This window comes from Liolophura sinensis, chromosome 7 (genome assembly GCF_032854445.1).
Source record: "Liolophura sinensis isolate JHLJ2023 chromosome 7, CUHK_Ljap_v2, whole genome shotgun sequence".
Classification (NCBI taxonomy): domain Eukaryota; kingdom Metazoa; phylum Mollusca; class Polyplacophora; order Chitonida; family Chitonidae; genus Liolophura; species Liolophura sinensis.
In genome coordinates, this window is record NC_088301.1 from 45931320 (window position 1) to 45959148 (window position 27829).

At 37.3% G+C, this 27829-nt stretch overlaps 1 protein-coding gene across 3 annotated transcripts; it reads right to left on the bottom strand.

Annotated features, from left to right (window-relative positions):
• Positions 1-1962: 1962 nt before the first annotated feature.
• LOC135471846 (EGF domain-specific O-linked N-acetylglucosamine transferase-like) lies at positions 1963-27794 on the bottom strand. Of its 3 annotated transcripts, XM_064751247.1 has the most exons (17): positions 27697-27794; positions 26576-26765; positions 24689-24786; positions 24063-24171; positions 23615-23715; positions 23095-23202; positions 13021-13127; positions 10728-10831; positions 9879-9971; positions 9354-9425; positions 9049-9135; positions 8310-8378; positions 7791-7852; positions 6026-6053; positions 5534-5625; positions 4961-5063; positions 1963-4372 (listed from the first exon to the last, which is right to left on the bottom strand). In XM_064751247.1, exons 4-17 carry the CDS (start codon positions 24168-24170, stop codon positions 4199-4201), a joined length of 1308 nt encoding a protein of 435 aa, XP_064607317.1. In that variant the 5' UTR covers position 24171; positions 24689-24786; positions 26576-26765; positions 27697-27794; the 3' UTR covers positions 1963-4198. The 3 variants fall into 3 exon arrangements, with proteins under 3 accessions (XP_064607317.1, XP_064607315.1, XP_064607316.1); XM_064751245.1 differs by lacking the exon at positions 24689-24786; XM_064751246.1 differs by lacking the exons at positions 24689-24786; positions 27697-27794 and adding an exon at positions 27237-27650.
• Positions 27795-27829: the final 35 nt, after the last annotated feature.

Here is a 27829-nt window from a genome sequence, read left to right on the forward strand (position 1 = left end):
TTAGCGAATCTTGCACTTGGAACATCGCCTTGATTTTAATTCAGCCGGCAATCGACGGGTGTAGCCTATATGCAGATTTCATTTTGTTGGCTTGTTGATAGTATATATATATGGTCGTTATACATTCAACTGATTGTTGTTTCACACCAGCCAAGCAAGTCTCACTTTTTAGGATTGCTATCTGTTGTACGGGTGGAGGAATAACCCATATAAGGCTTTGGGAAGGCTAATGATGAACTTTCCGCCAGGTGACGTTCACATGAACTTACACATAGATCGGTGGAAACAAGTACATGTTCCCCTTTGATGTAAGGCTCAGCAACTAAACTGACAGGGACAGGAGTGGTGTGGGTAGAATATAGCGAGGTGTTTTTAGTCAGAGATTCCAGTCACTGTCCGAGTGCTGTATAATAACATGCACTTTTGATATGTATGTACCCCAGGGTTGAGTGTGTGTGTACTTGGGGTTTAACGTCGTACTTAACAATTTTTCAGTCATATGACGGCTAAGGACCCCATGAAATGGTGATCAATGGCATCTATACCTACATAATTTGGAGTTAACGCCAAACTCCAAAATTTCTCACTTATACGACGGCGCATCCTCACTTTGGCAGATCCCAGTCAAACTCCTAACTCAAAGCCGTAGCCGAACATCAACTGCATGGCGATAAATATATTTGATTTGTATTTTACGTCGTACTCAGTAATATTTCACTTATAGACTGCGGTCAGCATTATGGTGGTAGGAATCGGGCAGAGCCCGGGGGCAACCCACGACCATCCGCAGGCTGCTGCAAGATCTCTTCTCACGCGCGGTCGAAGAGGAAGCCAGCATGAGCTGGACTCACAGCAACATTGGTGAAAGGCTCCTGGATCGTTTCGACGCGCTGGCGTGCTAACCACCTCGGTCTCCGCGTGTGAGAAATGAAATCATGCCCGAGATATACGTGGTCAGAAGCAATCTGCTTTAGGTAAAACATGACAATAAGCCGCATTCACACTGGTCAATTTGTCGTACTTGCCAACTCGTTCTAATGAGACTAGTTGAATGCGAGTATTTAGACGTGCCTGTTTACTCACACGATGTTTGAGAAATTTATTAACTTAGGTTTGAATGAATCAGGGACGGTATCACACTCGCAGTCTATTCCTTTGATACATGTCAACAAGCTGCTACTTACATCAATTATGCATGAAGGCTGACGAGTTGGTGGTAGTTTGTTTAATGGCGTTTCCATTCAAATGACTGATGTACGCCACGGCGGACGAGTTAGATGTTCTCCTGTGGATGCAAATCTTCCTACATTCACTCCCCGCTGTTCTGGTATTTTGGGGGATATTTTGTCAATAATGTTATATATTCACCTTGTGAAAAAGACGACGGACAAGATAATATAACCAATATATTATAGTATGTTCAGCAATGGTGGAGTGGAGAGATCAGACAGCAAGGCTTGATCTATGAGAAATTCACATAGCCCCACCGAACTCATGAATATAATTCGCATACACATGCAGATTCTCAAAACAGTCAAAGCCTATTTTCTCAAGTAGTCATCTTATCCTAGACTAGTTTTGCAGGTCACCCTCAAACACAAGAAAAATACCCACTTGGGAAGGGGGTAATCTGAAAAGAAGTTTGAATACCACGCGGCATTTGGTGAATAGTGACGTGCCAAATGTGAACTTAAACCACGATAACAAAAGTTAGTCTTGCCAACATAATCTAAGCAGGCCTAGGTAACGCACCGGTGAATAAATAAATGAAATTCTGGTGAAACTGGCCAAGTACTTTTGATTAGGGTTAATAAGAGCTTGCTACAAAATAATGTGGAATATTCAAACAAAGGGGCATAACTTAGTTAAATGTCTTCTGATCAGGTGTAATCACTCTTAAGGTAAGTCTCTTAAAGTTTGCTGTTACTGCTTGGTGTTGATGATCGAAATACACAGGGTTATTCTAAGTAAAGCAGTTCAAGTGCAGTTTCGACAAAAGTGGCATGACTATGTAACTTTCAAAGCGATGAGATTGGTTTTCAAAATCTTCTTAAGTGAAGCCCTTCTAGAAACGTGCTAAAGTTTATATACCATGAAAAGAGTATTCAAATAAACAGGAAGAAAACTTAAACTCTTAGATCTTTGTTTAAATAAGAAAATTTCTGTATTTGTTAATATAATGGGGTAAAACAGGTATGTAGGGAAAAAGGTCGTGGATCTATATGATACTGTAGAGTGTATACCGTAAAAAACAATTAAGAGCTATTATTCCCAGTCCAACCTCACATCTGGTTATAATCATTTTAACAATATTGTACATAAGTGAAGATAAATTAATAAGGGCATACATAATCGAAAAACAACAATTTAAAACAGGTATGTAACTAATAAATGCTCTAACCTTGTTTCAATAGTACATATTGTTTTGTATTGTGGTAGTATTTAAAATCGACTGGGAGTGAAAGGTGGCTCACATCATCCTAATACTCCTACTTACTCCACATTTGCGCAAGGCTATACATGTGCATGGATGAAGAAAAGCCATGGCACAAGTGGTAAAAATCTGGTCATTTCGCAAAATTAAACATTCACAGGTGGAAAAACAAACCACAACAACAAGAACACAATGGATTGTCAATTAAGTACAAATCATAAAAATATTACGTTTGAGAAGAACGGGTAAAAAGTACAATAATTCGCCACAAAAGCAACAAGTGAAATTATTTTTAAACTCACTTTTAAACATCGTCATTCAGAATACACATCTGAATCCAAATCACATGCATATATCTGGTACATCAACCCTGAGACTAGTGAAATCAAAATACCCTTCAATCTATTTGTTTTTCTATTTTACCTGCATCATTTGGCCGCATGGAAAATAAGCATTAATCTGACTCAATAAATGGTCTGAAAACATGTTAAATAGAAAGCTTCTTCTATCTGTTTGCTCCATTCAGTCACATACATCACAGAAATACATATTTAATGCATTGAGATAATGCTAGATTATGCTATAAATGGAATACAACAAGCGTTTGCAGACATACTTGGACACATACATACATTTAACAAAATAAATTTAAAATTGCATCAAACTTGGACAAAGAATTATTGAGTTGTGTGACTGAGAAAAAGGAATTCAGTACTACTTCAAAAGCTTTTGTTATCCGAATGCCAAACTGCCTGTGTAACAACAATTTAATAGATTAAAACAGCTGAATCACATCTCCTGTTAGCATTTCTCACATTCATGAATCAGATGACTTACAGTGTGTTACACCCATTGCCTTATTGATAGAGATGTAATCCATTAGAATATTTCAGATCTCTTTCCTGACTGCTGCAACGGGCAAGGAATCACACAGTGGACATTGGAAGAATGGAGTGTTGTGGATCAGATACATAATGTAACATGGGTTATGATAAAAAGTGGTAATATGCAGCTCAACAATTAAAGTTGCAACAAAATTCGTGAAATGATAATAAACAAAGAAGTCTTATTCACTACTTTACAAAGTGACGAACAAAGAAATTAGACATAGGTATACCTCTGACTTTTAACACAACAAACTCCAATACATGCAACCATACACCTCACCATATATCTAAATTTTACACATTCAATTCAGGCTTCACAAAATGTCTAACCTGAGAGACACGGACTCTTTCCAACACTGTTTTAACACACCAGTACCTCATCTTTGTTATGGCCTGTTACACTTCTTCCTTTTTCATTTGAGGAAATCTCGAGTTTATGTAATTTAACTCTCTAACTTTTTCTTTGGTCCCACAACTGGTCAAAATAAAAATCTGATCAATATTCTTTAAACTATTTCTGCAAGTATTTAGACCAAAATTCAATTATCTTCTCCTGCATGGTTTCTAAAAACATCAAAATGTTTAAAAAGGGTATAACAATCAGCACCACTAATGACATTTCATTAGAGCAAGACATACAAGTAAAACATACAAAACATACAAGGGTCAGGAAAGAGACAAGAGAAAATACATGAAAATATTGTTTAAAATATGTATATATGCCTAGACTGTAAATATACTATTTATTTGTGTCTAAAACATGTCACGGTAATGTCTATACACATGTTGTTAAAAATCAGTCATTTGCATAATAAAACTTGGCATGATAAAATAAAGCATAAATTACTTAAGTGACAAAATTATTATAATAAATCAATCATAATTCTTCTTTTCCTGATGCCTTGTTTGCATATTTAGCTTTCCTCTTTGACCTGAAGTCTCCATTTGTCTTCACATAGTTGGCTGCCTTTTGGATTAACCTCATGAACTCCTTCACATCAAAACTGTAATTGGTAAATTTGGCATGTGCTCCAAGAGTTGGATGGTGGCCCTGTGAGGAACAATCATGTTGTCAGTACCACATTCAGGACCATTATCACTCATCATGAGTAATAGTTTCTTGTGACCTTGTAGGCAATGATATTGATAGTGCCCTACCACCGAAAACCCATGACATGGTCATCGCATTAATGAGTGAAATGGCCATTTAATAGTGCATGACTGGTGTTTAAAACCATACTCAGCAATTTTCAACACTAAGGAAGTACACAGACTACCCATTTTAAATTTCTGGGGAATTGAATTCTGATCTCGTCTACTGGCATTCACAATTTTTCACTAAGTGTACCCCTGTAACCCACCAAGCCAAGAAGACAAAAGGAAGCCAGAAATCTGACTGAAACAGCCCAATTTAATTAGTAACCTAATTCACCACAATATACATGCAATAGGGAATTAATATCTGAAGGAGTTCTATTGGGATCGCACTGAGCATATGGAAAAATGGACATACAGGCATAAAGAGGGCATATAAACAGACATTCATATTTCCTCATGCTCAGTTTACAGGAAGCACAAAAAGTGTATTAATGGCTTGATTAGGTATATAAAAAACACCTGAAGGGATTACAAGTCTTACCTCGTCTTCTGGGTAGACTTTATCACTCTTCTCCCATGTCATGTAATGTATACCCCGCAAGCGAGCTAGGTCACTATAGCAACCAGAATCCTCACAATTGTACCTGTTGAAAATATTGCCACATTTAGCAGCTACTAGAAAGAGTCTTCCATTTCAAAAGTAGGATAATTCAATTTCATAGAACTGAATTCAAAACCTATAGCTCCTTCCGCTAGGATGAATGTTTCCACTCCATAATGGAATGAAGGACTGTATTAATATGCCATCTTACATCACGCACAGTGCATGGGAAGGTCTGACAGCAACCGGTGGATGGTTGTGGGTTTTCACCCACCATAATGCTGACTAAAGTCATAGTGATATATTCTTGAGTATGGCATAAAACACCAATGAAATACACACATAAATAAATATATCACACACAGAGGAGCTGCTATCCAATATTTGTAGAAATATGTACAATGTTTTTATATATATATATATATATATATATATATATATATATATATATATATATATATTAAAACATGACAAGAACACACCCACACAACACAACAGAAGCAGCAGACTTACAATTCCATAACAACACCCCAGTCCGGCTGGAAGAGCAGGTGAGTGAGCCCTGCTCCATGCATGCCAATAAAAATGTCACTGTTCTGGGTTATCTGGAATAACAAAGATTTTGTTAAATGAGCAGGTAAACTTGTAACTCTATGATATATAGAAAATGGAGTTTAAAAGTATAGAAATACACTCTTAGAAGCAGTTTTAGCCTGTAAATGAAATTAAAACCTAACTAAATCAATTTTAAAAAAAAACTAGTAAGACTAGACAAAAATAACAATGCCATCAACATGTTTATTTTAAGGGAATATTACCCTAACTGTTCACATTTATTATTACAATGAAAGAGTACTAAAACTGAAGTGTATATTTAACATCTGTTCTGAAGTCTAGTTATGTGCTTGAAAGTACAGGTCATAAGTGATTCTTAATTTTTCCACATTATGCATGTATCTTGTAGATTATGACCGTTTCCTTACAAAATGTACGATGACTGCTTACCTTCAATTGTTCTATAAAGCTCATCTCCCTGTATTCAAAACAAATTTGTTTGAACGGCTTCACACTAACACATACATGTAGAAGTGATCAACAATATTTTTCTCAACAATTATTTTGAGCACTGTATATCATGTACTAATATGTGTACTGCACCTCTGGAAGATATATGTAGGTATAATGATATACAATAGGCATAAGTTGGGAGTGCAGTACAGTATATCTATATTAGAGAACAAGTATATCTATATTAGACTACAAGCAGTGGTGTAACTTAATTTTTTTTGGTGCCTGTCATCATGGCTGCCTACACCTTAAGTCAGCCTGCCCTCATGAGAAAAGGCCTTCAATAAGGGCAGGTAATAGCCTTAATCTGCCTGCCCAGAGCCAATGGTCGACAGAGCCAAATATTACCCAATAAAATGCCTTCGACGGAATGGATGATAAGATGAAGCACAAGCACAATGTATATTATATAAATCAATCATTCTCCTGTCTTCGTCATATTAGTTCAATTAAATTAAACGCTGACGTCTATAGTTTTCAACAATTTCTTATATTTACCTGCCTCAATGTTTAATTGTTGAATTCAAAAGCCTGGTATGTCCATTACGCAAGGCACTTTGCGGAACGAAGTGGGCATTTAAATTCACTTTGAAACAGCTGCACACGCCAATTTCTGGCGTGCATTAAAGAGAACAGGACCTTTATTACCACTTCTACAAGTATAAAACCATTCCCGAGTCGAAATGTTGTTGAAATCCACAGAAATATTTCTTTCTCCCTCGTTCAAATAACTTGGAGCTATCATGGCACATCGGGTATACTTTAATCTCAGGATCGCGTGCCAAAAGATATGGAAATCAACCTAACCAGACAAGACCACAAAAACAGTCTTAACTAGCGATGATTTCTTCAATCATCATGGATGTACAACAGAAAGAAGAATTTGCCAAGTCGGTCGATTCTAAAGATTCCAGTCAAGGCTTGCAGATATCATGTGCAGATCTGCTTTGTTTATTTATTTATTTATTTGATTGGTGTTTTATGCCGTACTCAAGAATATTTCACTTATATGACGGCGACCATCCGCAGGTTGCTGACAGACCTTCCCAATTAAGGCCGGAGAGGAAGCCAGCATGAGCTGGACTTGTAACCTACAGTGACTGCATTGGTGAGAAGCTTCTGGGTCATTACGATGCGCTAGCGTGCTAACCGACCACATCTGCTTCGTTATCCATGTTTTCTGCCTGTGGCCTCACATACAATCTGGATTTTGGATGCACCCAAAGAGAAAAAAGTCAACACTATATCAGGTTTTCTGCACATAACTTGTCTGAAATTGACTGAAACTTACAATAGTGATCGAAAAGACGCGTCACTTCTCAGTCCATACCAGAAATCAGCGTGTGCTGCTATTTTGGAGTGGATTTACCGGCCAACTGCATCCACAAACCGCCTACATTACGAACTTAGTGTCAGAAATTTTTCAAAACAGACCTCCATGTTTAATTTAATTGAACTATGGCCACACAACTTATTGCAATCAAATGATAGAGAACTGGTAGCCTTACCTTTGTTTGGATTTTTAGGAGTAAAGTTCATTAAAAAACGGTGCACGCCACAAAATTGCAGCTTCTCGTTAGCAATGGATTTGACGTTAAAAATACAAATTCTCCCGTGCCCTACTTCTCATAATGGATGCATGCATCGTGGTCACCGTACCGCAAGGAACCGAGACACGATATCGAGACCACCGGTCACGTACCTGAAGCTGTATTTCACTAAACGAACTTCAAAATCTGGAATTGCTTTCATGGCCTCTACTAACTGAAAATAAATTTTAGACATCTTACCCACATTTCAAAATCAAACGAAACAAGCAAATTCAGTAAAAGTAAACCTACACATTTAACGTTAAATATGCAAAAGTTATGCATGGAGCAATCTGATTTTTGAACATTATCTCAGGTTTCACAAGAATGGGTGGATGATAATGTTTTAATGCCACACTGGCAGTATTTGAACCAGACAGACACAAAATATTCCTCGCTTTTCATGACTGCCAGGGATACAATGTTTATCTCCTGACAAAATATGAATCACAGGTTTAAGTTGAATGGGCAAAATGTTAATGTGTCAATTAATAAGTCTGAAAGTACTCTGTTTGCTGATACAATATATTGACAACTGCAATACGTCAAAATCTCTGGTAAACTGAATACCAATTTACAGAAATTTATGGCTGCGTAAACGAGGACATAAGTTGTTGTGAGTTAAACCTTACCTCAGCTTCATTCAGAATATTTCTGTACATCGTTCCGCGGGAAAGTAAAGTTATCCTGATTTTGTCTTTCTGAAAATAAAATTTGTAATAATTAACAAAAACTACATCATTTTTCATATTCCAAATGCCTAACTACGCATGCATGGTTGGGTTTTTGCGTTGTACTTAACCATTTTTCAGTGATATAACAATGTGCATATATACTGTCTTCCTGTGTCAGGGTGAATCCATACCACCAAAACGATGCTGCCCCTGAAGTGATGACGAAGGCATCAGACATGACACTCCAACCAGTCACATTATACTAACGACGAGCCAACATGTTTCCTTGCTCTAGGTTTTCAGTGCCAAGCACCTAGTGAGGCAGTGAGAAATGCCATTTTTAAAGCCCTCGGTATGACCCAACCCAGGTTTGATCCTGGGTCTTTGAATTTGAGCAGGTGACATTAATTATTCGGTCAACGAAGTGGTCTCAAACGACAAACTATAAATTTCTTCTGGGAATTTTGGAAACATAAAGGAAGATAATGACATTATAATGAATCACTTGTTACCACTAAGCACAGATTTAACCACTTTTTTTTTTTTTATCTCCAAGAAAGAATTCTTCTGGTTACAGTTAACTGAACCGTTTTGCTAAGGTATATATAGATATAAGCAGAAAATAATTATTTCAATTCAATTAATAAATAAAATGTAGAGAATCCTGAACTATCCTGAACTGAAAATTGCAACGTACTAGTGGTCCATCTTGGAACACCTGAAGTCTGTGCAACATATGCCGGGAAAAGGCCTTAAACAGACTGCTGCTGTGGCAACCTGGGATCTACAACATAAGCAACATTCATGTATTAAAACAGTTCAGTACTCTGCACAATAACAAGATATACATGGTCTCCAAATATTGCTAATCCTGCAAATGTAGATGTTAATAATTTTACAATTTTTATGTTTTGTACACAAGTATATACATCCCACATGTCTTTATTAGATGATAATAACACCTTTAACGATGACAGAAATAAAAAAATTAAAAAATCTTACCAAAGGCATATTATAGTACATTCCATATCTCATTCTGGCTAGAAAAGAAAACACAGCATCCTTAAAGCACACCTGAAACAGAGGAAGACACTCTTTATATATATGGTGCCTTGAAGTCTATAACAAACTGTATGAAATATACATGGTCATCAGCTTTAATTTTTACGGTATGTCTAGAACAGATCAAGATCAGGTGCCGTATTGCACAGTCACATTGAACACACGGTTCTATATTTGATCCAAAGTACGTTACTACTCCCTAATAGGGTATAAAAATATTTATACTTTTATGACTTCATCTTGCCCTCTGAGGGCTATCAACCACTTTTCAGGCCTTCAAAACACAAGGAGGACAGGAGACTCCTAGTTTGAAGTGAACGTTAAAATAAAAAAAAAAAAATGACACGTTAAAACGGTTGAGTACTACAGCAAGACAGCAACTACAAGAGTTAGACAATAGTTAAAATTAGGTAGGGGTGGGTCTTAGAAACTTTTACACCCTTGCCTTTAGAATGGGTTTCTTACCCTTTTGTTATCATAATCCTTCAGGTAGATCACTGGGTAATCACTAAAGGCTTTCCATGTTACCTCAAACAAGTCTCCATAATGCATGGAGCTCTGTAAAGAAGTATCACAGAGATAAACTAAGTACTGGCTCGTGATATAGACAATTCATAAACAGTCTTAGAATGAAAAAGGTTTAAGCAAGTTGACCATAAACATACATAAACAGTAAAACTATTGAAATAGTTTATCATAAAAGTCACTGAATAGTAAAAATGTGATCTGATGAATAAAAATACAACTTAATACAAAAGTGGATTTACCAAAATTTATTCAGATCTGACCATTATTTATTTATTTGATTGATGTTTTAGACTGTAATCAAGAATATTTCACTTATAAGATGACGGTCAGCATCATGGTGGGTGGAAACCGGGCAGGCCCTGGGGGAAACCCACGATAATCCAGATTACTGGCACACCTTCCCAAGAGCAGCTGGAAGCCAGCATGAGCTGGATTTGAACTCTCAGCGACCGTATTGGTGAGACACTCCTCGGCCATTGCGCCGTGCTGTTGTGCTAACCACCTCGGCCCCGAGACCTCACCGTTATATGTTCACCTGTACATGTATCAGAGAAACAAAACAAGATCTACTGCATTTCATCTAGAGTTTGGTATGTAAAACACAGAAGCACATAAAAGAGTGAAAACTTTTGATGCCAACATTTCAAAACAAAGTTATGTGGCACTATAAGATAAATGAATCAATCAGAATGAAGCAAAACGATTAACTTCAGGTGAAATACAGTAATCACACAACACAGCAATGTCAAACTTGGCAGAAAGAGTGAACAGGAACTTGTGACATACCGTGTCCCACATCACAATATAGACATCTGTACTAAAGGAGTTGTTCATATGCTGAGAAACGTAAAGGTTGATAAAATCACAGAAGTGATGGTACAAGTTCACACCTGTCCAAAAAAAAGGGAGGGCATAAAGAATTTCTCTAGCAACAATGGATTAAAATTGCTATGTTATCACGGTAGAGCTTGTCTTTCGAGAAGGGACTATGAATACAAAGGTAATGCATTTTGAAATTCAAACTGTCAAAATAACGTTCATGACTTTAGATTTGTCTTTATTAGAAAGCTGTGGAAACTGATGTTCAACAGTTGGGAAGTTTTGATGCTGAACTCTTTGTCACTAAAAATATAAAAAATCATATTGTACATCATGTAATTTGTCAAAAAAGTTAATGTCGTTAACATAAATTTTCTGGTCAACAATTTCACAATCCTTTCAAGGCAAAAATGACTACATGTTTCCTTCACAGAGGCTCAACTCCTCAGTTTCCTTCAGCCTTTGTTCTTTTATAAAAAAAATTGATCAGTCAGCCATATGTTGTTGTTAATATAATAAAAAAAAATTGACACTATTGTTTACCTTCAGCGATAAAAGAGTTTAAACTCAAAACTCCCCTATGTTAAGTCAAATGCCTGATATGCCATAATATGTACTGTAAATCTTGAACCTTAAGCACTAATGTACTTTTTTCAGTGGTGCTTAAGTATACAATTATGAAAATGATGCTAAAATGATTTGTTCAAGCTCTTAAAGATGCAAGTTTCATAAAACTGTACATTATTTCGTTAGACTACATATTTTTCTCAGAATGTTTAAAATTAGTGATTGCAGAAATATAAAGAGCTGAGGTACATGTATGTGCTTTCTAAACTATCTCAAGGGACATAACTCTTTTTTTTTTTTTGAAAAAGGTGTTTTCACTTGAGATACAAATGCATGACATGAATTTCTAATGAAACAAGAGTTCAGGGGAATACAACATATGACCCAACAAACGCGTTTGTTTGAAGCGTATAAAAAATGACAACTTGTTACCATGACAACTGTAAGTCATGACACATCATCTGAGTATCTATGTATCCACCAAAAATTAAAACTGTGTAGCCCTGACACAAAATCGTATCTATTTATATAGTATATATAAGGAAATTTAATGGCTATCCAGTTACCCTGACATCCACGAAAATGGACAAATGACAGTCGCGTCACATCGTCTTCTGTGTATCTATGTATCCATCAAAAATTAAAATTTTAAGTGGAAAACTCTTTTGGAGTTATAGGAGGGACGCAAAATCATATCTATTTATATAGTATACAAAGGCAAATGGCTATCTGGTAACCATAACAACCACGCAAATGGACAAATGCAAGTCACAAACATCCTCATGTGTGTATGTAAGTATCCACCAACAATTAAAACTGTACGCACAAAACTGTTGGGGTTTTTGTTCGGACCCGAAATCATATCTATTCATATAGCATATTTAAGGAAAATCACTATCTGGTTACCATGACAACTGCGAAAATGGACAAATGTGAGTCACCACACATCGTTACCGGTGTATATATGTATCCACCAAGAATTAAAACTGTACACGCAAAACTGTTGAGTTATAGTCCAGACACAAAATCATATCTATTTATATAGTATATCTAAGGCAAATGGCTATCTAGTTGTTGTGAAAACCGTGAAAATAGACAAACATGAGTCGCCACACATCGTCACCAGTGTATCTATGTATCCACCAAGATTTAAAACTCTTGTGTGGAAAACTGCTGGAGTTACAGTCCGGACACAAATTAGGATGGACAGATGGAGAAAATCGCTATAACACATTACATTTCGCCTAATGGCCGGGGAGTATAAAAATAACAAAAACTCTGACTATGAAGCTCTAAGCTCACAACCGATGAGGCCTACTTCATGTCTATCATAGTCTGTTTGGTTACAGTATTGATTTGCTGACGAGCATGAATAGTAAGGGAGATAACATAATGTGTGGAAATCAATAAGCCAACTAGAATGCAAGCAGTATGTTCACTGTAATTGAGGGCAACCACATTTACAGGTCCTCCAGCTGAACATTTTAAACATTGATTATATAAATTTAGGTCAAAACCTGCACAAAGGAAGTGCACACCATGAAGACTTGTATTTCCAGCAAAGTCTGCAGACAACTTCCACCATGATCTCACTAAGTGAATGCAGCTCATGAAATTGTGGTTCTAGTATTTTCAATTACAAATTCCAAACAGTTGACATAACAAACTGAATTATGCGAACAGTCTAACTCACCTGCATCCAGTTTTATGAGGAATGTTGGTTTATTGAGGACAATATCACAGTTTTCATCATCTGATGGGTAAAAATCCAATGATGAATATCTCTCCAACTCTGCAAACCTGTGTGGATAATAAGTGTTTTCTTAAGGTTTGAAATTTATTTTGGCATGCCAAAAAAAATTATTTACATGGTCTATTAATTTAAAATTCAACTAGACAGTCAAATTCACTACAGTCAAATTTCTATACAGAATGTTCCATGGTAAATTATAGATTGTATCTGTTCATGGAGAAATACAATGGTATAAAAATGTCATAATTGCATAATGTACATACCATACTATTCTATTATACAGATGATGAAGGGAGTTAAAATCTTGTATTTGAAATACTTGAAACATTGCCCCAAAACCCATCCCATGAAACACTATAACTTTGTTATCAAAAATTTGATAACCACATTTTCTCAAAAGCTGTCACATCTAAATGAATGGCCCTGGCTAAGAGATATGTGTAGGTTGTCATAAATTTGACAATTAAAATTTATCTTGCCATAGGTACTTCTTACCACTAAAGTGTACACTAAGTATAAACCTTCCATAACAACAAGCTAATTCAGAGAATTTATATCCCAGGTTGGTTTTAAAACTTGATCTGATGTTACAACAGTGAACTACCAAACAAATATTCTTGGTAAATATCTGAAAATATTTGGAGCAGTTAGTGCAAGGAAACCAGACAAGGCCCAAAATTATGTTCTAATATAATATGCTCCGCTTTCACAGTAGTGTGGTATAAAATGACAGAGCACTGAATCAAGAAGTGAAATATAGTAAATCAGAGAGTGGTAGGCTTTATATGCAAGGTAAGACTAATAAATTACACAATTTTAAATGAAGTCTTTGGATGTTAGGGCAGACAATTTTGACCCATGATTAAAAACAATAGTCACCCCTCACTTTTGGGGCGAGTAAAATGACAAAAGTGAGGATTATGTCACAGTGTCTCTGAAACAGGACTAGCTTCACTGGAACTGTTTACTTAGCTGTATTAGAAAGTTTGACAAATACAAATAACCATTGTTGATAATGCTGACTAATGCAATCCTATTGATTGTATATGTATTTATCCTAGGGTTTTTGCGCCATAGTTGACAATTTTTTAGTCATATGCTGAGATTCTTTCGGTGTGTATTTATATAAACTTGTATACTGTGTCATCTTGTGACAGGGCCAGTCCATGCTACCAAAGTGCTGCAGCCACTGAAGTACCATGCCGAAGGCATCAGACATGACGCCCTACCCAGTCACATTAGACTGATATTGGACAAACAAGTCCTGTTTCCTTGATCTAACCATTCTGTGCTGAGTGCCAAGCACGGCAGCAACAACTATCATTATAAAGTCTCAGGTCTGACACGACCTAGGTTTCATCCCAGGGTCTCTTGACGTCCTCCACTTACTCTAAAATACTATTATCCTGTTAAACATTAGTCCATTTTCACAAAGTTCCTAAGTTTTTTTGCTTAAGCAATATCTCTACACCTGTAAGAGACACATGAATGCAAAACTTCAGTTAAATACATACACTACTGAAGGTCATGAACTGCATAAGTTACAGTTATTAACATGCATACAGCAAATCAACAAAATTTTCCACTCGCGTGTAACATTGTGCTCTACATGTGTGCAAAATCTGAACTCAATATCTGCAATCATTTTCTGAGATAACACTTACTTTAACACTGATAGTGATATCAATACACAACACACGAAGTCGTGAAATTTGTAATTTTAATACAGTTATTAATGTACAGAGCACATCAACAATGAAACATCTCCCTTTGTTCTATTTATTTGATTGATGTTTTACACCATACCCCCTTTGTTTTATTGTACTGTACATATTTGCAAAACCCGAGCTCAATAAATGCACGACTTTCGAATATATACGACCTCTAACACATTCCTTTCTGGTTATTGGATGGTGGCCCTGATGCAAACAGTGACATACATGGTATCGCATAAGCTTCAGGCGAGATAAAACCAGTTTTCAGAGGAGAAAAAAAAGGATAATTTCAGCAAGAAGAATATGTTTCTAGTTCTCAGCTGGCAAGCCCAATAAAGGGGCACATTTAAATAAGGTATGATTAAATGATACCAATCCACTCACAGTTGTTTCTCACTAAATGATCTGATCGGGGTAATTAATGCAGTTTGCTGTTGGTTGAGTCGGCATGAACTATGAATGTGATTAGACATTATCTGATAATAGTAATAACCCGAATTGCTGGTGATAGGCTGGTCCAGTGTTCCCAGCATCTTTTCCGAATATTTCTGACAATTGGCAGAAAATATGCATAAAATAGAGGGGTTATTAATAAATATAAAAAATGCTCCAATAAAGAACATCTTTTTCTTATTTTTCTGGCATACTCTTCATGTTCCTTAAACCAGTACCTTTTCATGTCTCACTTCTTTAGTGCCTTTAAGTCAGTGTTGCACACTCTGGAGGAGGGACTACAAGCCTTCATATAAATACATGTGTGTGTAACCCTAACACTTGGCTTGTTGCTAAATGTACTGTTATCCTGAATCATAACAAAAGACGCTATATGACTTGTATCAATGAAGTTGAGGAAGGCGATAACAATGGAGCATAAATAAGCAAGAATTTCATCTGAAAATATGTTGCAACAGATGGATAGGCAAGCAAATGGACAAGACTATGATACTAAACTTAACCAAAGACTGGTCTGATAACAGTCTTCCAGTTTAATGTTTAATCCTCACCAACACAGGAGAGTTACAAGATCAACGTGGGATCAAATGGGTTGTAAGAAGTAGGCGCAGTGTTCAGTTGTACATGTACGTTCAGTTTGACGTAGCAGAAACAAACGGTGAACAGCGAAAGTGATCTTTTGTGATGAACTGAGTGCAATAATTGTATACAGTGATACAGCAGGATAAGTGTTGGTAGTCTCCCTTTCCCTGACGGGTAAAGCCAGGCAACTAGCAAATGAAATACGGGCTGACAATTTGGATAAGGACCGAGGTATGGCATTAACTGACAAGCTGAGCTCGGTATTTCAGAAGGAAAGGAACGACTTCATGTGTGAGGCATACTCCAGAATTGAGAATTTCCGAAAGTGTAGTGACACCTCCATGGCGGACTACATAACAGAGTTCAAGCAAATATATAACAAGGCTAGAAAGCACGACATGGCATTACCTGATGCAGTTCTAACATTTATGTTGCTAGACAAAGTAGGTTTAAGCATGAAAGAGTGATAGCTTGCTCTTACGACCTGTAATTAGTTGACTTTTGGCGCCATGAAGAGTGCTCTTAAAATAATATTCAGTTCTGGATTGCAAAATTCTGAGGCTATGAAAAGTGAAGGTTATAAGATGGTTCGATGGAGACAAAACTAGAAAAGTTGCCCAAAGTCATTTCAGAGGAGGTCAGGTACCACAAAATACAAACCCTTTAAACGGTATGGAAAATGTACCCAGTGCGCAGTCCATGAAAGTGTGTTTCACTGGGCAAAAGACTGTCTAAATCAAACCACAAATACTGTGAATATAATCAGTTATATAAACAGAATGAACAAGAACTGATACAAGGGGAAATTGAAGCATGGAATATCACAGTTTGCAAAAGAACACTCCAGTGTTATTGATACTGCATGTACATATGCCAGAACTGTATGTGGTGCCAGAACTGTATATGGTGCCAAGTGGCTTGGTCAGTACTTGACAGGCATTAATAAACATGACAAAGTTCAATCCTTGCCCAGTCAAAACAATTTAAATTTGGTGATGGGAAAGTAATAGTCAGTCAGTCAGTCAGACAGGTGACAACACCAGCGGAGATTGGTAGCACTAACTGCCAAATTCAAACAAAAGTTGCACAAACAGACATCCCGTTACTTTAAATAGGAATTCACTCAATAAAGCTAATACAGTATTAGATCTTCAAAACCACAAGGCAAAAATGTTCAATGAACCTACAAAGCGAGAATTCACATCCATTGGACATTACTGAATTGACATTTCAGTCAAGTTAAACACAAATGACAACTTTCATGATTATCCCGAAAAAATTTAATGTGAGTCAACTTTTCCAAACAATATGTCAAAGAAAATAGAAACTGCTTCTCAAACAGTTTGGCCATGCATCTGCTGACAGTCTTCAACATTTCAACAGCAGGAAAATGCATACCTTACACATATATACAATGTTGCAAGAAACTGTATCCATGTTCACCTCATGCGTGAAATTCAAAAATAACAAATTAATCAAATTGATGATAGTGTATTTCAGGTTAGTGACATTGACTTTTCTGAATCTAATCTATAGAACTACAGAGCTGGATAAATAACGATGTGTGCACCACTTTGCCTGAAAAATGGCAAAGATGTATTTTCACCCAGTGGATTTACACTTTGCAGAACAGTCCTAATGGAATTAGTAAGACCAGTTGCTAGACAGCTTGAAGAAACCAACAATGAGGAAATTCTTACCTACTCTCCCACTTGCCCTACTGAATCACTTCATGTCATCTTGGCTATTTTAGCTCAACAGAAATGGACACCTACCTCAATGGACATTAAACTTGCATTTGTACATGGGTCCAGATTATCCAGAGACATTTATACCAGGCCAACCAAAGAAGCAATATGTGTGGTTGTCGTCTGGAACTTCAAAAAACTTCGTTACTTTATTGGTACACCAAAGTGAGTGAGATCATGGAGAACAGTGGTACACATGTGTCAGTGGTTGATCCAGCAGTATAGTGATGCCCAATTGTCAGTGGTTGATCCAGCAGTATAGGGGTGCCTACATATATGTCACAGTGGTTGATCCAGCAGTATGGTGGTGCCGATGTCTCAGTGCTTGATCCAGCTGTATAGTGGTGCCCATGTCTCAGTGGATGATCCAGCTGTATAGTGGTACCCATGTCTCACTGGTTGATCCAGCAGTATAGTGGTGCCCATGTCTCAGTGGTTGATCCAGCAGTATAGTGGTGCCCATGTCTCACTGGTTGATCCAGCAGTATAGTGGTGCCCAGTTCTCAGTGGTTGATCCAGCTGTATAGTGGTGCCCAGGTCTCAGTGGTTGATCCAGCAGTATAGTGGTGCCCATGTCTCACTGGTTGATCCAGCAGTATAGTGTTGCCCATGTCTCAGTGGTTGATCCAGCTGTATAGTGGTGCCCATGTCTCACTGGCTGATCCGGCTGTATAGTGGTGCCCATGTCTCACTGGTTGATCCAGCAGTGTAGTGGTGCCTATGTCTCAGTGGTTGATCCAGCAGTATAGTGGTGCCCATGTCTCACTGGTTGATCCAGCAGTATAGTGGTGCCCATGTCTCAGTGGTTGATCCAGCAGTATAGTGGTGCCCATTTCTCACTGGTTGATCCAGCAGTATAGTGGTGCCCATGACTCACTGGTTGATCCAGCAGTATAGTGGTGTCCATGCCTCACTGGTTGATCCAGCAGTACAGTGGTACCCAGGTCTCAGTGGTTGATCCAGCTGTATAGTGGTGCCCAGGTCTCAGTGGTTGATCCAGCAGTATAGTGGTGCCCATGTCTCACTGGTTGATCCAGCAGTATAGTGGTGCCCATGTCTCACTGGTTGATCCAGCAGTATAGTGGTGCCCATGTCTCACTGGTTGATCCAGCAGTATAGTGGTGCCCATGTCTCACTGGTTGATCCAGCAGTATAGTGGTGCCCATGTCTCAGTGGTTGATCCAGCAGTATAGTGGTGCCCATGTCTCACTGGTTGATCCAGCAGTATAGTGGTGCCCATGTCTCAGTGGTTGATCCAGTAGTATAGTGGTGTCCAGGTCTCACTGGTTGATCCAGCAGTACAGTGGTACCCAGGTCTCAGTGGTTGATCCAGCTGTATAGTGGTGCCCAGGTCTCAGTGGTTGATCCAGCAGTATAGTGGTGCCCATGTCTCACTGGTTGATCCAGCAGTATAGTGGTGCCCATGTCTCACTGGTTGATCCAGCAGTATAGTGGTGCCCATGTCTCAGTGGCTGATCCAGCAGTATAGTGGTACCCAGGTCTCAGTGGTTGATCCAGCTGTATAGTGGTGCCCATGTCTCAGTGGTTGTTCCAGTAGTATAGTGGTGCCCATGTCTCACTGGTTGATCCAGCAGTATAGTGGTGCCCATGTCTCAGTGGTTGTTCCAGTAGTATAGTGGTGCCCATGTCTCAGTGGTTGATCCAGCAGTATTTACTGGCCAGATGATAAAGGCTCATTAAATGGGATATTAATAAGCCATGTGACTTTGTTTTGGGTGGAAATACAAATGATTCCCAATCTTAGATCGATTACGTAAGTGACAGGGGGAGGCTTGAAGATTTTCTCGACAAGTCACACCTATATTTTTATCCATCAATTAAAAGAAAGAAAGTATCAAGCCACAGTTGTTACAAACCTGTAAATTCTAAAACTGTCTCAAAGCATGATCCTGTCATATAGCCGTGCTATCGACTACTTCTCTAGTTGTCTGAAGTGTGCAAGTTACACTGCATCAGCCGATGCATTATACAGGGAACAGTGTTGCCTGTTTTCAGATCCACAAACAAAGGTAACAAATCAGCATACAAACGTATTTCAGCAATGAAGATCTAAATGATAAGTATCTGTTGTTAAGCTCTCGTAAAATACCAGGGAAAGTTTTCCAAGCCTCTTGGATGTGGTGTTTATTCACAATAGAAATTGTTCTCCCATTTCAGAACAGTTCTATTTGATTGCCATTTCAGTCCAGGAACTGTCAGTTATAGACCTTTAACATACTCCGGTCAAGGTTTCCTAAACTACCACGTGTTCAACCTTGTTCTCGCGTTGTTGTGACAGCTGATTGATATGAATGCACACTAATAAAATTGCAATGAAAGGCTTTGGTGTATTTCAAATAGTGCACAAGTTTATATTTGATGGTTTTGAGAACAAAATTGCTACAAAAAAGACAAAGAAGATAAACACATATAAGTTCCATTCTATCAGCTACACCTATGTGTAATGCATGCTGAGACTGGATGGGAATGATCCCACTGTGAATGGCTTGTATCTTGACAAAACTGTCTGAATATATTTTTTCCCCTGAAGCAACTCATCACTGAATGGGGTATTTCTGTTTACAAAATTATGGAGATTATAAACTCATTAATTCAACATGCACCGGTTAAACATCGTACTCACTTCAATAGAAATTGATGCCTATTATCAGCTTCACATTGCAACAATTTTAAACATTGTATTAGGGCAAGGCTACATGCATTGCTACCAGCTGGAATAATAAGTCATCACAATTGTGAAATCTCCCTCCAAATCTTGGCCAGAAGATGAGAGTTCATCATTTTACACACTATCACAAAGTCTGCCATTTTTTCTTCTGACTTTGAGTTTGACCTCGTTACTAAACCATTATAGCACAGCCATCATAAAGTCATGTACCAGAAGGTGTATTTTAATGATGTTCACAACACTTAATTTGTTTGTGGAAAGAACTGAAAATGGTTACCAAAACAACATGTGGTCAGATGGGGTCTGTACTGTGATTGACGGGTCCCACAAAGAGTATTGGGGTTTCAAAGGCTACACCCAGAGCTGAGCAAAGATGCAATTTGCATATCAATACAACTAAGGTGTTTATATTTTAATGCGCTCAGCTGGCAGCAGTTTGACACCTCCTCTCCCAAATTTCCACACAATGAATGCTACTGATATATCATTAGAGCCTACATTGTTGAGGCCTGTATGTTCTGATGCAAACAAGCTGGATGAAAATGGATTTTCTTACAATAGCAGTCCTGTATTGCTGGGCCTAATTTTGGTGAGTTGACGCAGAACAGGGGCTTGTCATTAACGACGTTTCATTCAATGTATGGCAAGCCCCCACCCCAATTCTTAGACCCCTAACAGTTTGAGTTGACCTGATTTTAGGGGGTTTGTCAGGTTACGCGCAACCAACTTTTTAATAATCGCCCAACTGACAGATTGTTCAACTAATAAAGGTGCTTGAATGATGCCTTGTGGACTGTGAACAGTGTGTGATTTCCAGACATTGCATGACAGTTATTTCATTCCCTTTATTGTGGTGGGGCCGAGGTGGTTAGCACGCAAGGGCAGCACAATGACCCGGGGAGCCTGTTGCCAAGGCAGGCCCTGTGAGTTCAAGTCCAGCTCACACTGGCTTCCTCTCTGGCTCCCTGGCCGTACGTGGCAAGGTCTGCCAGCAACTTGCGGATGGTCGGGGAGTTCTGCTCCGTTTCCTCCCACCACAATGCTGGCCAACACCATATATGTGAAATATTCTTGAGTAGGGCATAAAACACCAATCAAATATATAGATAAATATTGTGATATTGCTAACAATAATCATAATGTTCTGGAGGACAGAGATAATCATGTTTATTATGATGATGAATTCCGTTTTAATGTCATAATTTTTATTTCTTTCCTTTCTTAGAAAATTACATGAACACTTACAATCAACACAGACTTTTCCCTTGGACTGTAAAGTAATTTTTATTCTGATGTCTTTTTTAAAAGAGGAGAGTTTGATAGCATTTCCTGGTTTACTGTTTATATACCACCAACACAAGAGAGTTGCAAGACCAACATGAGGTCATGTGGGTCATGACAAGTGGGCGCTAAGTGTTCAGTTGTAGTTTGGAGTAAGAGCAAGTTTAAGAGCAATAAATGATGAACAGCGAAAGCGGTCTTTCGTGATGAACTGAGAGAAAAACTGCATTCAGTGACAGGCTAAGAGGTGAAACAAACTGAATCAACAATGCTTCATTAATGTACTCTTACTAGAACAACATAATTATGGGGAAAGATATGAATTTGTCACATACAGGTATGAAATACAATGAAGACACACATATGATCAATGGAAAACTGGAGTTTAACAGTAACGAATATAACCTGTCAGACAAGTGCACCAGGTGGGTTTTAATCCACTCAGTGACTTTGCAAACATTCTCAGCTGACACAATGTGGTTATCAAGTTAGCTTAGACATTCTGCCTGTGTGCTTAATACCTAATTGCTGGGAAGGGGGTGGGGGGGTGGGGGTATAATCCAGTGCATTATCATTTATGGCAATTATCCTGAGGTGTAGATACACCCCTTCTGTAAACATGGCAGGTTTTCATCAAAGACTTATTCACCATCGATGCTTTGCTCAGACAAGCACATTTAATCATTTTGATCACAATCCCTTTCTTATACAGGAACTTCATTTTAAAAGCTACACCTCGTTGGTAAACATTTGTTGAATATCATTCTTTATAATCATCCAATATTAGGTAGTTAAGTTTATATAAACTCAAAATGGAATAGAAAGCAGACATTGGATAAGACACCCAAGTGTGAGTAAGTTTACTTTGTTCAGACTAGGTTCTTCTAATTTTTGGGACACCTGGTCTGCTTTATTTTACTAATATACATGTAATTGTAGCAGGGATATTTAGTTTCTTTTTTTTTCACACGGTTAGTCCATCTAATTAGCAACATATTCATATCTTTACTTTTCTACAAAACTAAAGAGATAAATGTAACTTTTTTCTTTCAACACTACTAATATCTGTCCTAAAAATTAAAAGGATTAGAGTCCAGGCCAACTAGACATTAAATATATGTAATGAAAGGTTTATTACAGGTTTTTCTACATGGGCTAAAGGTCTACTGGGTAGATCTATGGCCACCTGATTTTTCCAGTGAGGAAACCAAATCTTTTACACATGCATAAAAAAGAGCATAAGCTTTCCAGCAATTCTTTTTTTATAATTTGCTGATGATTTCAGAGTCAGATTTTAACTCGTACCACAGAAATTTTAGTCTTATAAAGAGCGAAATAATCACTCACGCATGGCCCATCTCAAATTAGAATCTGTGTAATGAAGGACACAACTACAGTAATACCCTCAGTCTTTATCCTTCAGTGAACAGTCAAAAATTTTGTCCTAATTTCTTGATGGTTACCAACAACAAAACTAGACAAGAAAAACAATATTCAAACAATAACACGAATGAATTTAGAGAGCAATATAAAACATTCCTCTTACCATGACTGGAGTGGACTTTTGTGCTCTCCTTCTAATGTTATAGCTGCCTTGTCTAATTTACAATGTCCTCCTACTTGACCAGGATTTGGAAACATGTCTTCCCTGTACCTGAAACATGAAGGAGGAAATCCTTAATACAACTGAGCATGTACTTAAGGGACCTCAAATATTTTTGAAAAAATAAATACTTCACAGTACCACTTCTAGAAATTATGGATTTGAATAAAGAAATATTTATCTTATTGTTTAATTGTCAGACTAAGGAACTTTTCATTTATATGATGAGAGTCATACCAGTAAAAAAGGTATCAAAATGCTAACCCTAGATTTGAATGAACATATATTTATTTTATTGTTTAATGTCATACTGAGGAATTTTGCACTTATATTATGCAAATCATATTGGTCATTTAGGCACCTGTAAAAGTTATCAAAATGTCCTTGTATCTTATTTCACTGTGCTTTTATTATTTATTCTTTTTTTTTTTTTTGGACCAAATATTTAAATGTCAAATCTGACCTGTCCTGGTGGTCTGCAAAATTGGCCCCCTTGAAATCCATGTATAAATTTTTTGCTCTACAAAATCTGAAATATCGGACACATTCCAGCGAAGAATCTTTCTGAAAATACATGTGAAGATTACATAATACTGGATGATAATGATTAAAGTCTTAACCAAGTTACATCTGAATAATACCCACACACACCTTTGGCCATCTTCCCTAACAGGTATTAGACTGGTCAACATAGTGGAACAAACAGAGAGACATGTTTATTAGCAGAACACAGAAAACATAATAAATATAGCAAATTACTAACAGAAACAAACTGAACATATGTTACAGTTCTACACGTTAAAAAATGTTTACACCAACGTAAACTTTAACAGATCTAAGCTTTGTCACAAGCATTCACATTAAGGTTTAGTAATTAACCATCATAAAAACCATAAATGTGTTTAACAAACCTCAGACTGTGGGTGGCAGAAAGTTTTTAGTTCTTGTTTTCTGTCAACAATATATCCAAAATCTGCTTGTCTCCAAAATGTATCGATTTGTTCTTTCTTTTCTTTCATCCTATGGGGAAGATTAAACTTTATCAACAAGCGTTTTCTTTTTACATACTTTTATAAATGCTGATACCTTCTAATGAACAGAAAGAATAATGTCACAGGTGTCTCTAATACATGAATCTATTTGATGCCAATGTTAACTGGCTGCATTCACTTAATATACATGATATATGGTTTACACACTATACTGGCAGTCGTGACAGTTTTCCATGTATAACCTCTGTGATGTACCATGGGCCATATATAGCATTCTGGAAGTTTGCAGAGCTATATAGCTTATGAACACACTTTTGAAAAAGTCCAAACAAAAGCAAAAAGTGACGATAATAGACTACTGGTTTATGGACCTGTCACCATCATAATTTCAAGTAACTTCAGGAATGGAATCTTAAACCTCTGACTGGTTTCTGGCACAGAGTACAGGAACAGTACAGGTCATGCAATGTACCTGGCAGACTGGTATACACCTATTATCTAAAATAAGCCAGCGCCCCATCACCTACATTAACTGTGATACTCACCAGCCTCTGCTATCGCTTGGGCATTCTGGATAGCCTAAACGGTGTGCCACAGGACAGTTTTTTTCATATCCCCAGCATCTTTTTTCCAACAGAAGTGACTGATAAATACAGAAATACAGGGCGACTTTTTATCGATAAAGGAAACCTGAGTGTCCAGGGTAAACCATCCTCCTTTGCTAAGTGAAGTACAGAAATGCATACAATGTTGGTGGAAGACACTGCATGTGGTCCTCAATGAACGCTAATTGGTGAAACTGCCCATATGCACATCATTGACTGTTCATTGTCACCAAGGCAAATCAAAGCAGTGAGAGCAAAAAATCCACAAATTCTATGTGAAAGGCTGGTTTTGAACCAGTGCTTCAGGTGTACTAGCAATTAAAAGGCAACAAACTTTGACCACATTTTACCACTGGACTGCAACTGACAAACAGGTGTTCAATTTGTCAAGTTTAGAACTCATACACATGTATCATGCAGAAACAAAATGTGAACGAAAACAGACTGACAGACGGATGGAGGAACCTGAACAAAAAGCAATGCCAAGCAAGGTTTCATGACAAGAGTTTCTATAACAAATATATTCCCATAATGTTCCCATATTAAATCAGTGTTCAATCAATCCATGAAATGAAGATAACATATGCAAAAAAAAAAAAAAAAAAACACATGAAAAATCACACAAACAGAAAGACGAATAAAAACCTGAATAAAAAGCAATCCAAAACAGAGTGATTTCTATACCAAATCTGAGATCAATTTCTTCAAGATTTTGATGGAAGATATAATGCAGTAAGGAAAACTTAAACAAACACACTGACAGGACTGACAGTCAGAGGATTCGAAAGACTCTAAATAACAAAGAAATCTCAAGCATAGGCATCATGAAAAACGATTCACATACCAAATCTAATATAAATCTATCTGGCATGAATGAAAATTATCATGCAGAAACCAATAATGGTATGGATGGACAAGCTGTATTAGCAGTATGTATATAAGGGTATCATTTATGCAATCTACTATTTTAACTCACTCTCACTATACTAACTACAAATATATTAGATCACCATTAACAACACATAAATGTTCACTGGGGTAAGCGAACTGACTCTCCAGAAATGTGCTCTTCCCGAATATGTTTGGTTTTCTGAAATTTTTTTTTCTTCTTCTCTTTTCTCAGAAAGTACATGTAAATTTCATAAAAATCCCTTTTTCTCTAAATGCTTTAATGAACTATAGTAAACGACTTAAGATTTCTCACCAAAACTTGCATTATTAGAGGCAAATAAATATCATGAATCGTTACTTTTGGTGATGAAGCTTACAGCACAGTTGCATCACCCAAAAACTTTGAGAAATTTGATCAATATGCATTTACATCTAATTCAAACTCATACTTTCTAAAGCTTGTGTTAGTAGCATTCATATAGCCCTTACATAAAATTTTTGACCATCAGTTTCACGGTAATTATTTTTGTTCCCAAAGTTCCAATATTTAGTCCACCTAGCAGAATTGTTTATGAATATTAGTAACACTTATTTTTTACACCAGTTACGTCATTCTGCAAAACACAGGGAACCACTTCCCCAGCCATGGGCAGGCATTGCTAATCCCATATACATATGCTCTTGGGCAATGACCATAGCTAACACAGTGAAATGAAGTAGAACATGTTACCACAAACTTTAATGCATTGGGTGCAGTCCTAAACAATAACCTAAGTTAAACTGGATAACTTAATATACATGATGTACACATGAAAATCTTTCAATCTTGCTGTCTGAATTCATATAAGTAGTTCTCAAGCTCAGCAATACTTAAAAGGCAGTCTCATTTTATCAGTTAGTCATACTTAAAAATTACATATATTAAAGTTTTCATACCTTAAAAGGGCAACTATCATCCTTTTCACACTGTCGCTTGAGGTCTGGACAGTTTTCAAAAAAGAATGGAATGTGCTCATCAGGAAGATTGATTAAAATTCCACTTCACATCACCAGAATTTAAAAACTGGAGGCAGGAACTCAATGTTGCAAGAATTAGTGGCAAAGATGGTCCCTGCTTCATTTTAATCTGCAAATTAAAAGAATACTGCATTATGCATGTACCACACACACACACACAAATATTTATATATATGCCTACTATTGTGTATAATGTACATGTAATTAACATAATCATCTGTAACACCTAGATCCACAGGTAGCAGTAATTCATAACATTAAATTCTGTCACTTTGTAAATTACTATTGGCCTTATCAGTAAGGATTCATCTACCAAAATGTGTTAAATATACTGTACTTCGCCTCAAGTTTACAATTTTTCAAGTGAAGCATTTTGCTTGACACTGATTCATCCACCTTACATGGCAAGATGGTAATCAATGTGATGTTTAAATAATTTTTTTATCAGAAAAACTTAACAGTTAGCACCAAACCAGCAATTTAAGGCTTTCAAGTTAAAATTACATTGTTACAAATTTTATGTGAAATACAGTACTCACTCCTTAACTTTGCAACCAACCATAAGAAAACATGGCCTAACCCTTTTCGTGTGCGTCAGTAGTAACACTGTAGCTCAAATGTGACCGACACAATTGGCATGCGAACTCTTATGAACATTTGTTCAATCTCTCAACGTCCAGTCAGTAGGACTGACTCTACATGTACAACAGATTTGGAGGTCTACCTTCATAAATAAACACTATAAACTCGTGAGCGACATTTTATAAACAGCTAGCATAACTAGTAATGTGGGCTATATCCAACTTTCATTGATCGTCTATTGGCCGATGTTATCCTGCAGCATGGGAATGGCACCTCCACTGTGTTTATGTCAAATGATGTGCATTGCATATGAACGAACACTTGTTTATCCACGTGTCAAATAGTTTGATGCACATGTAGCCAGGTTGCAGTTGCACATCACCACAGCATTAAGCTCCACGAGTTATCCTATGACATGCTTCCATGCAAACTGTCAGGGCCATTCTAATCTCTCCTACCTTAACTTATTCACCGCTGATAACTCACTCCCTTTTTTCAGCGTGCTATATTCAAAAACACATATACGTGCACTTCTCCCGCGTTACCGATCCATAACTCTTTCCGGGTTTCTGAGTCTCGAGTAAACTCGCA

Bases quoted from the DNA above. Each gene is read 5' to 3' on its own strand.
- LOC135471846 (XM_064751245.1), bottom strand. From the start codon at position 26,655: ATGAGCACATTCCATTCTTTTTTGAAAACTGTCCAGACCTCAAGCGAC. The intron at 10,832-13,020 runs GTGAGTTAGACT...TTTTTTGGACAG, and splicing joins CCTCATAAAACTGGATGCAG to GTGTGAACTTGTACCATCAC. The intron at 9,426-9,878 runs GTAAGAAACCCA...CCTCTGTTTCAG, and splicing joins AGGATTATGATAACAAAAGG to GTGTGCTTTAAGGATGCTGT.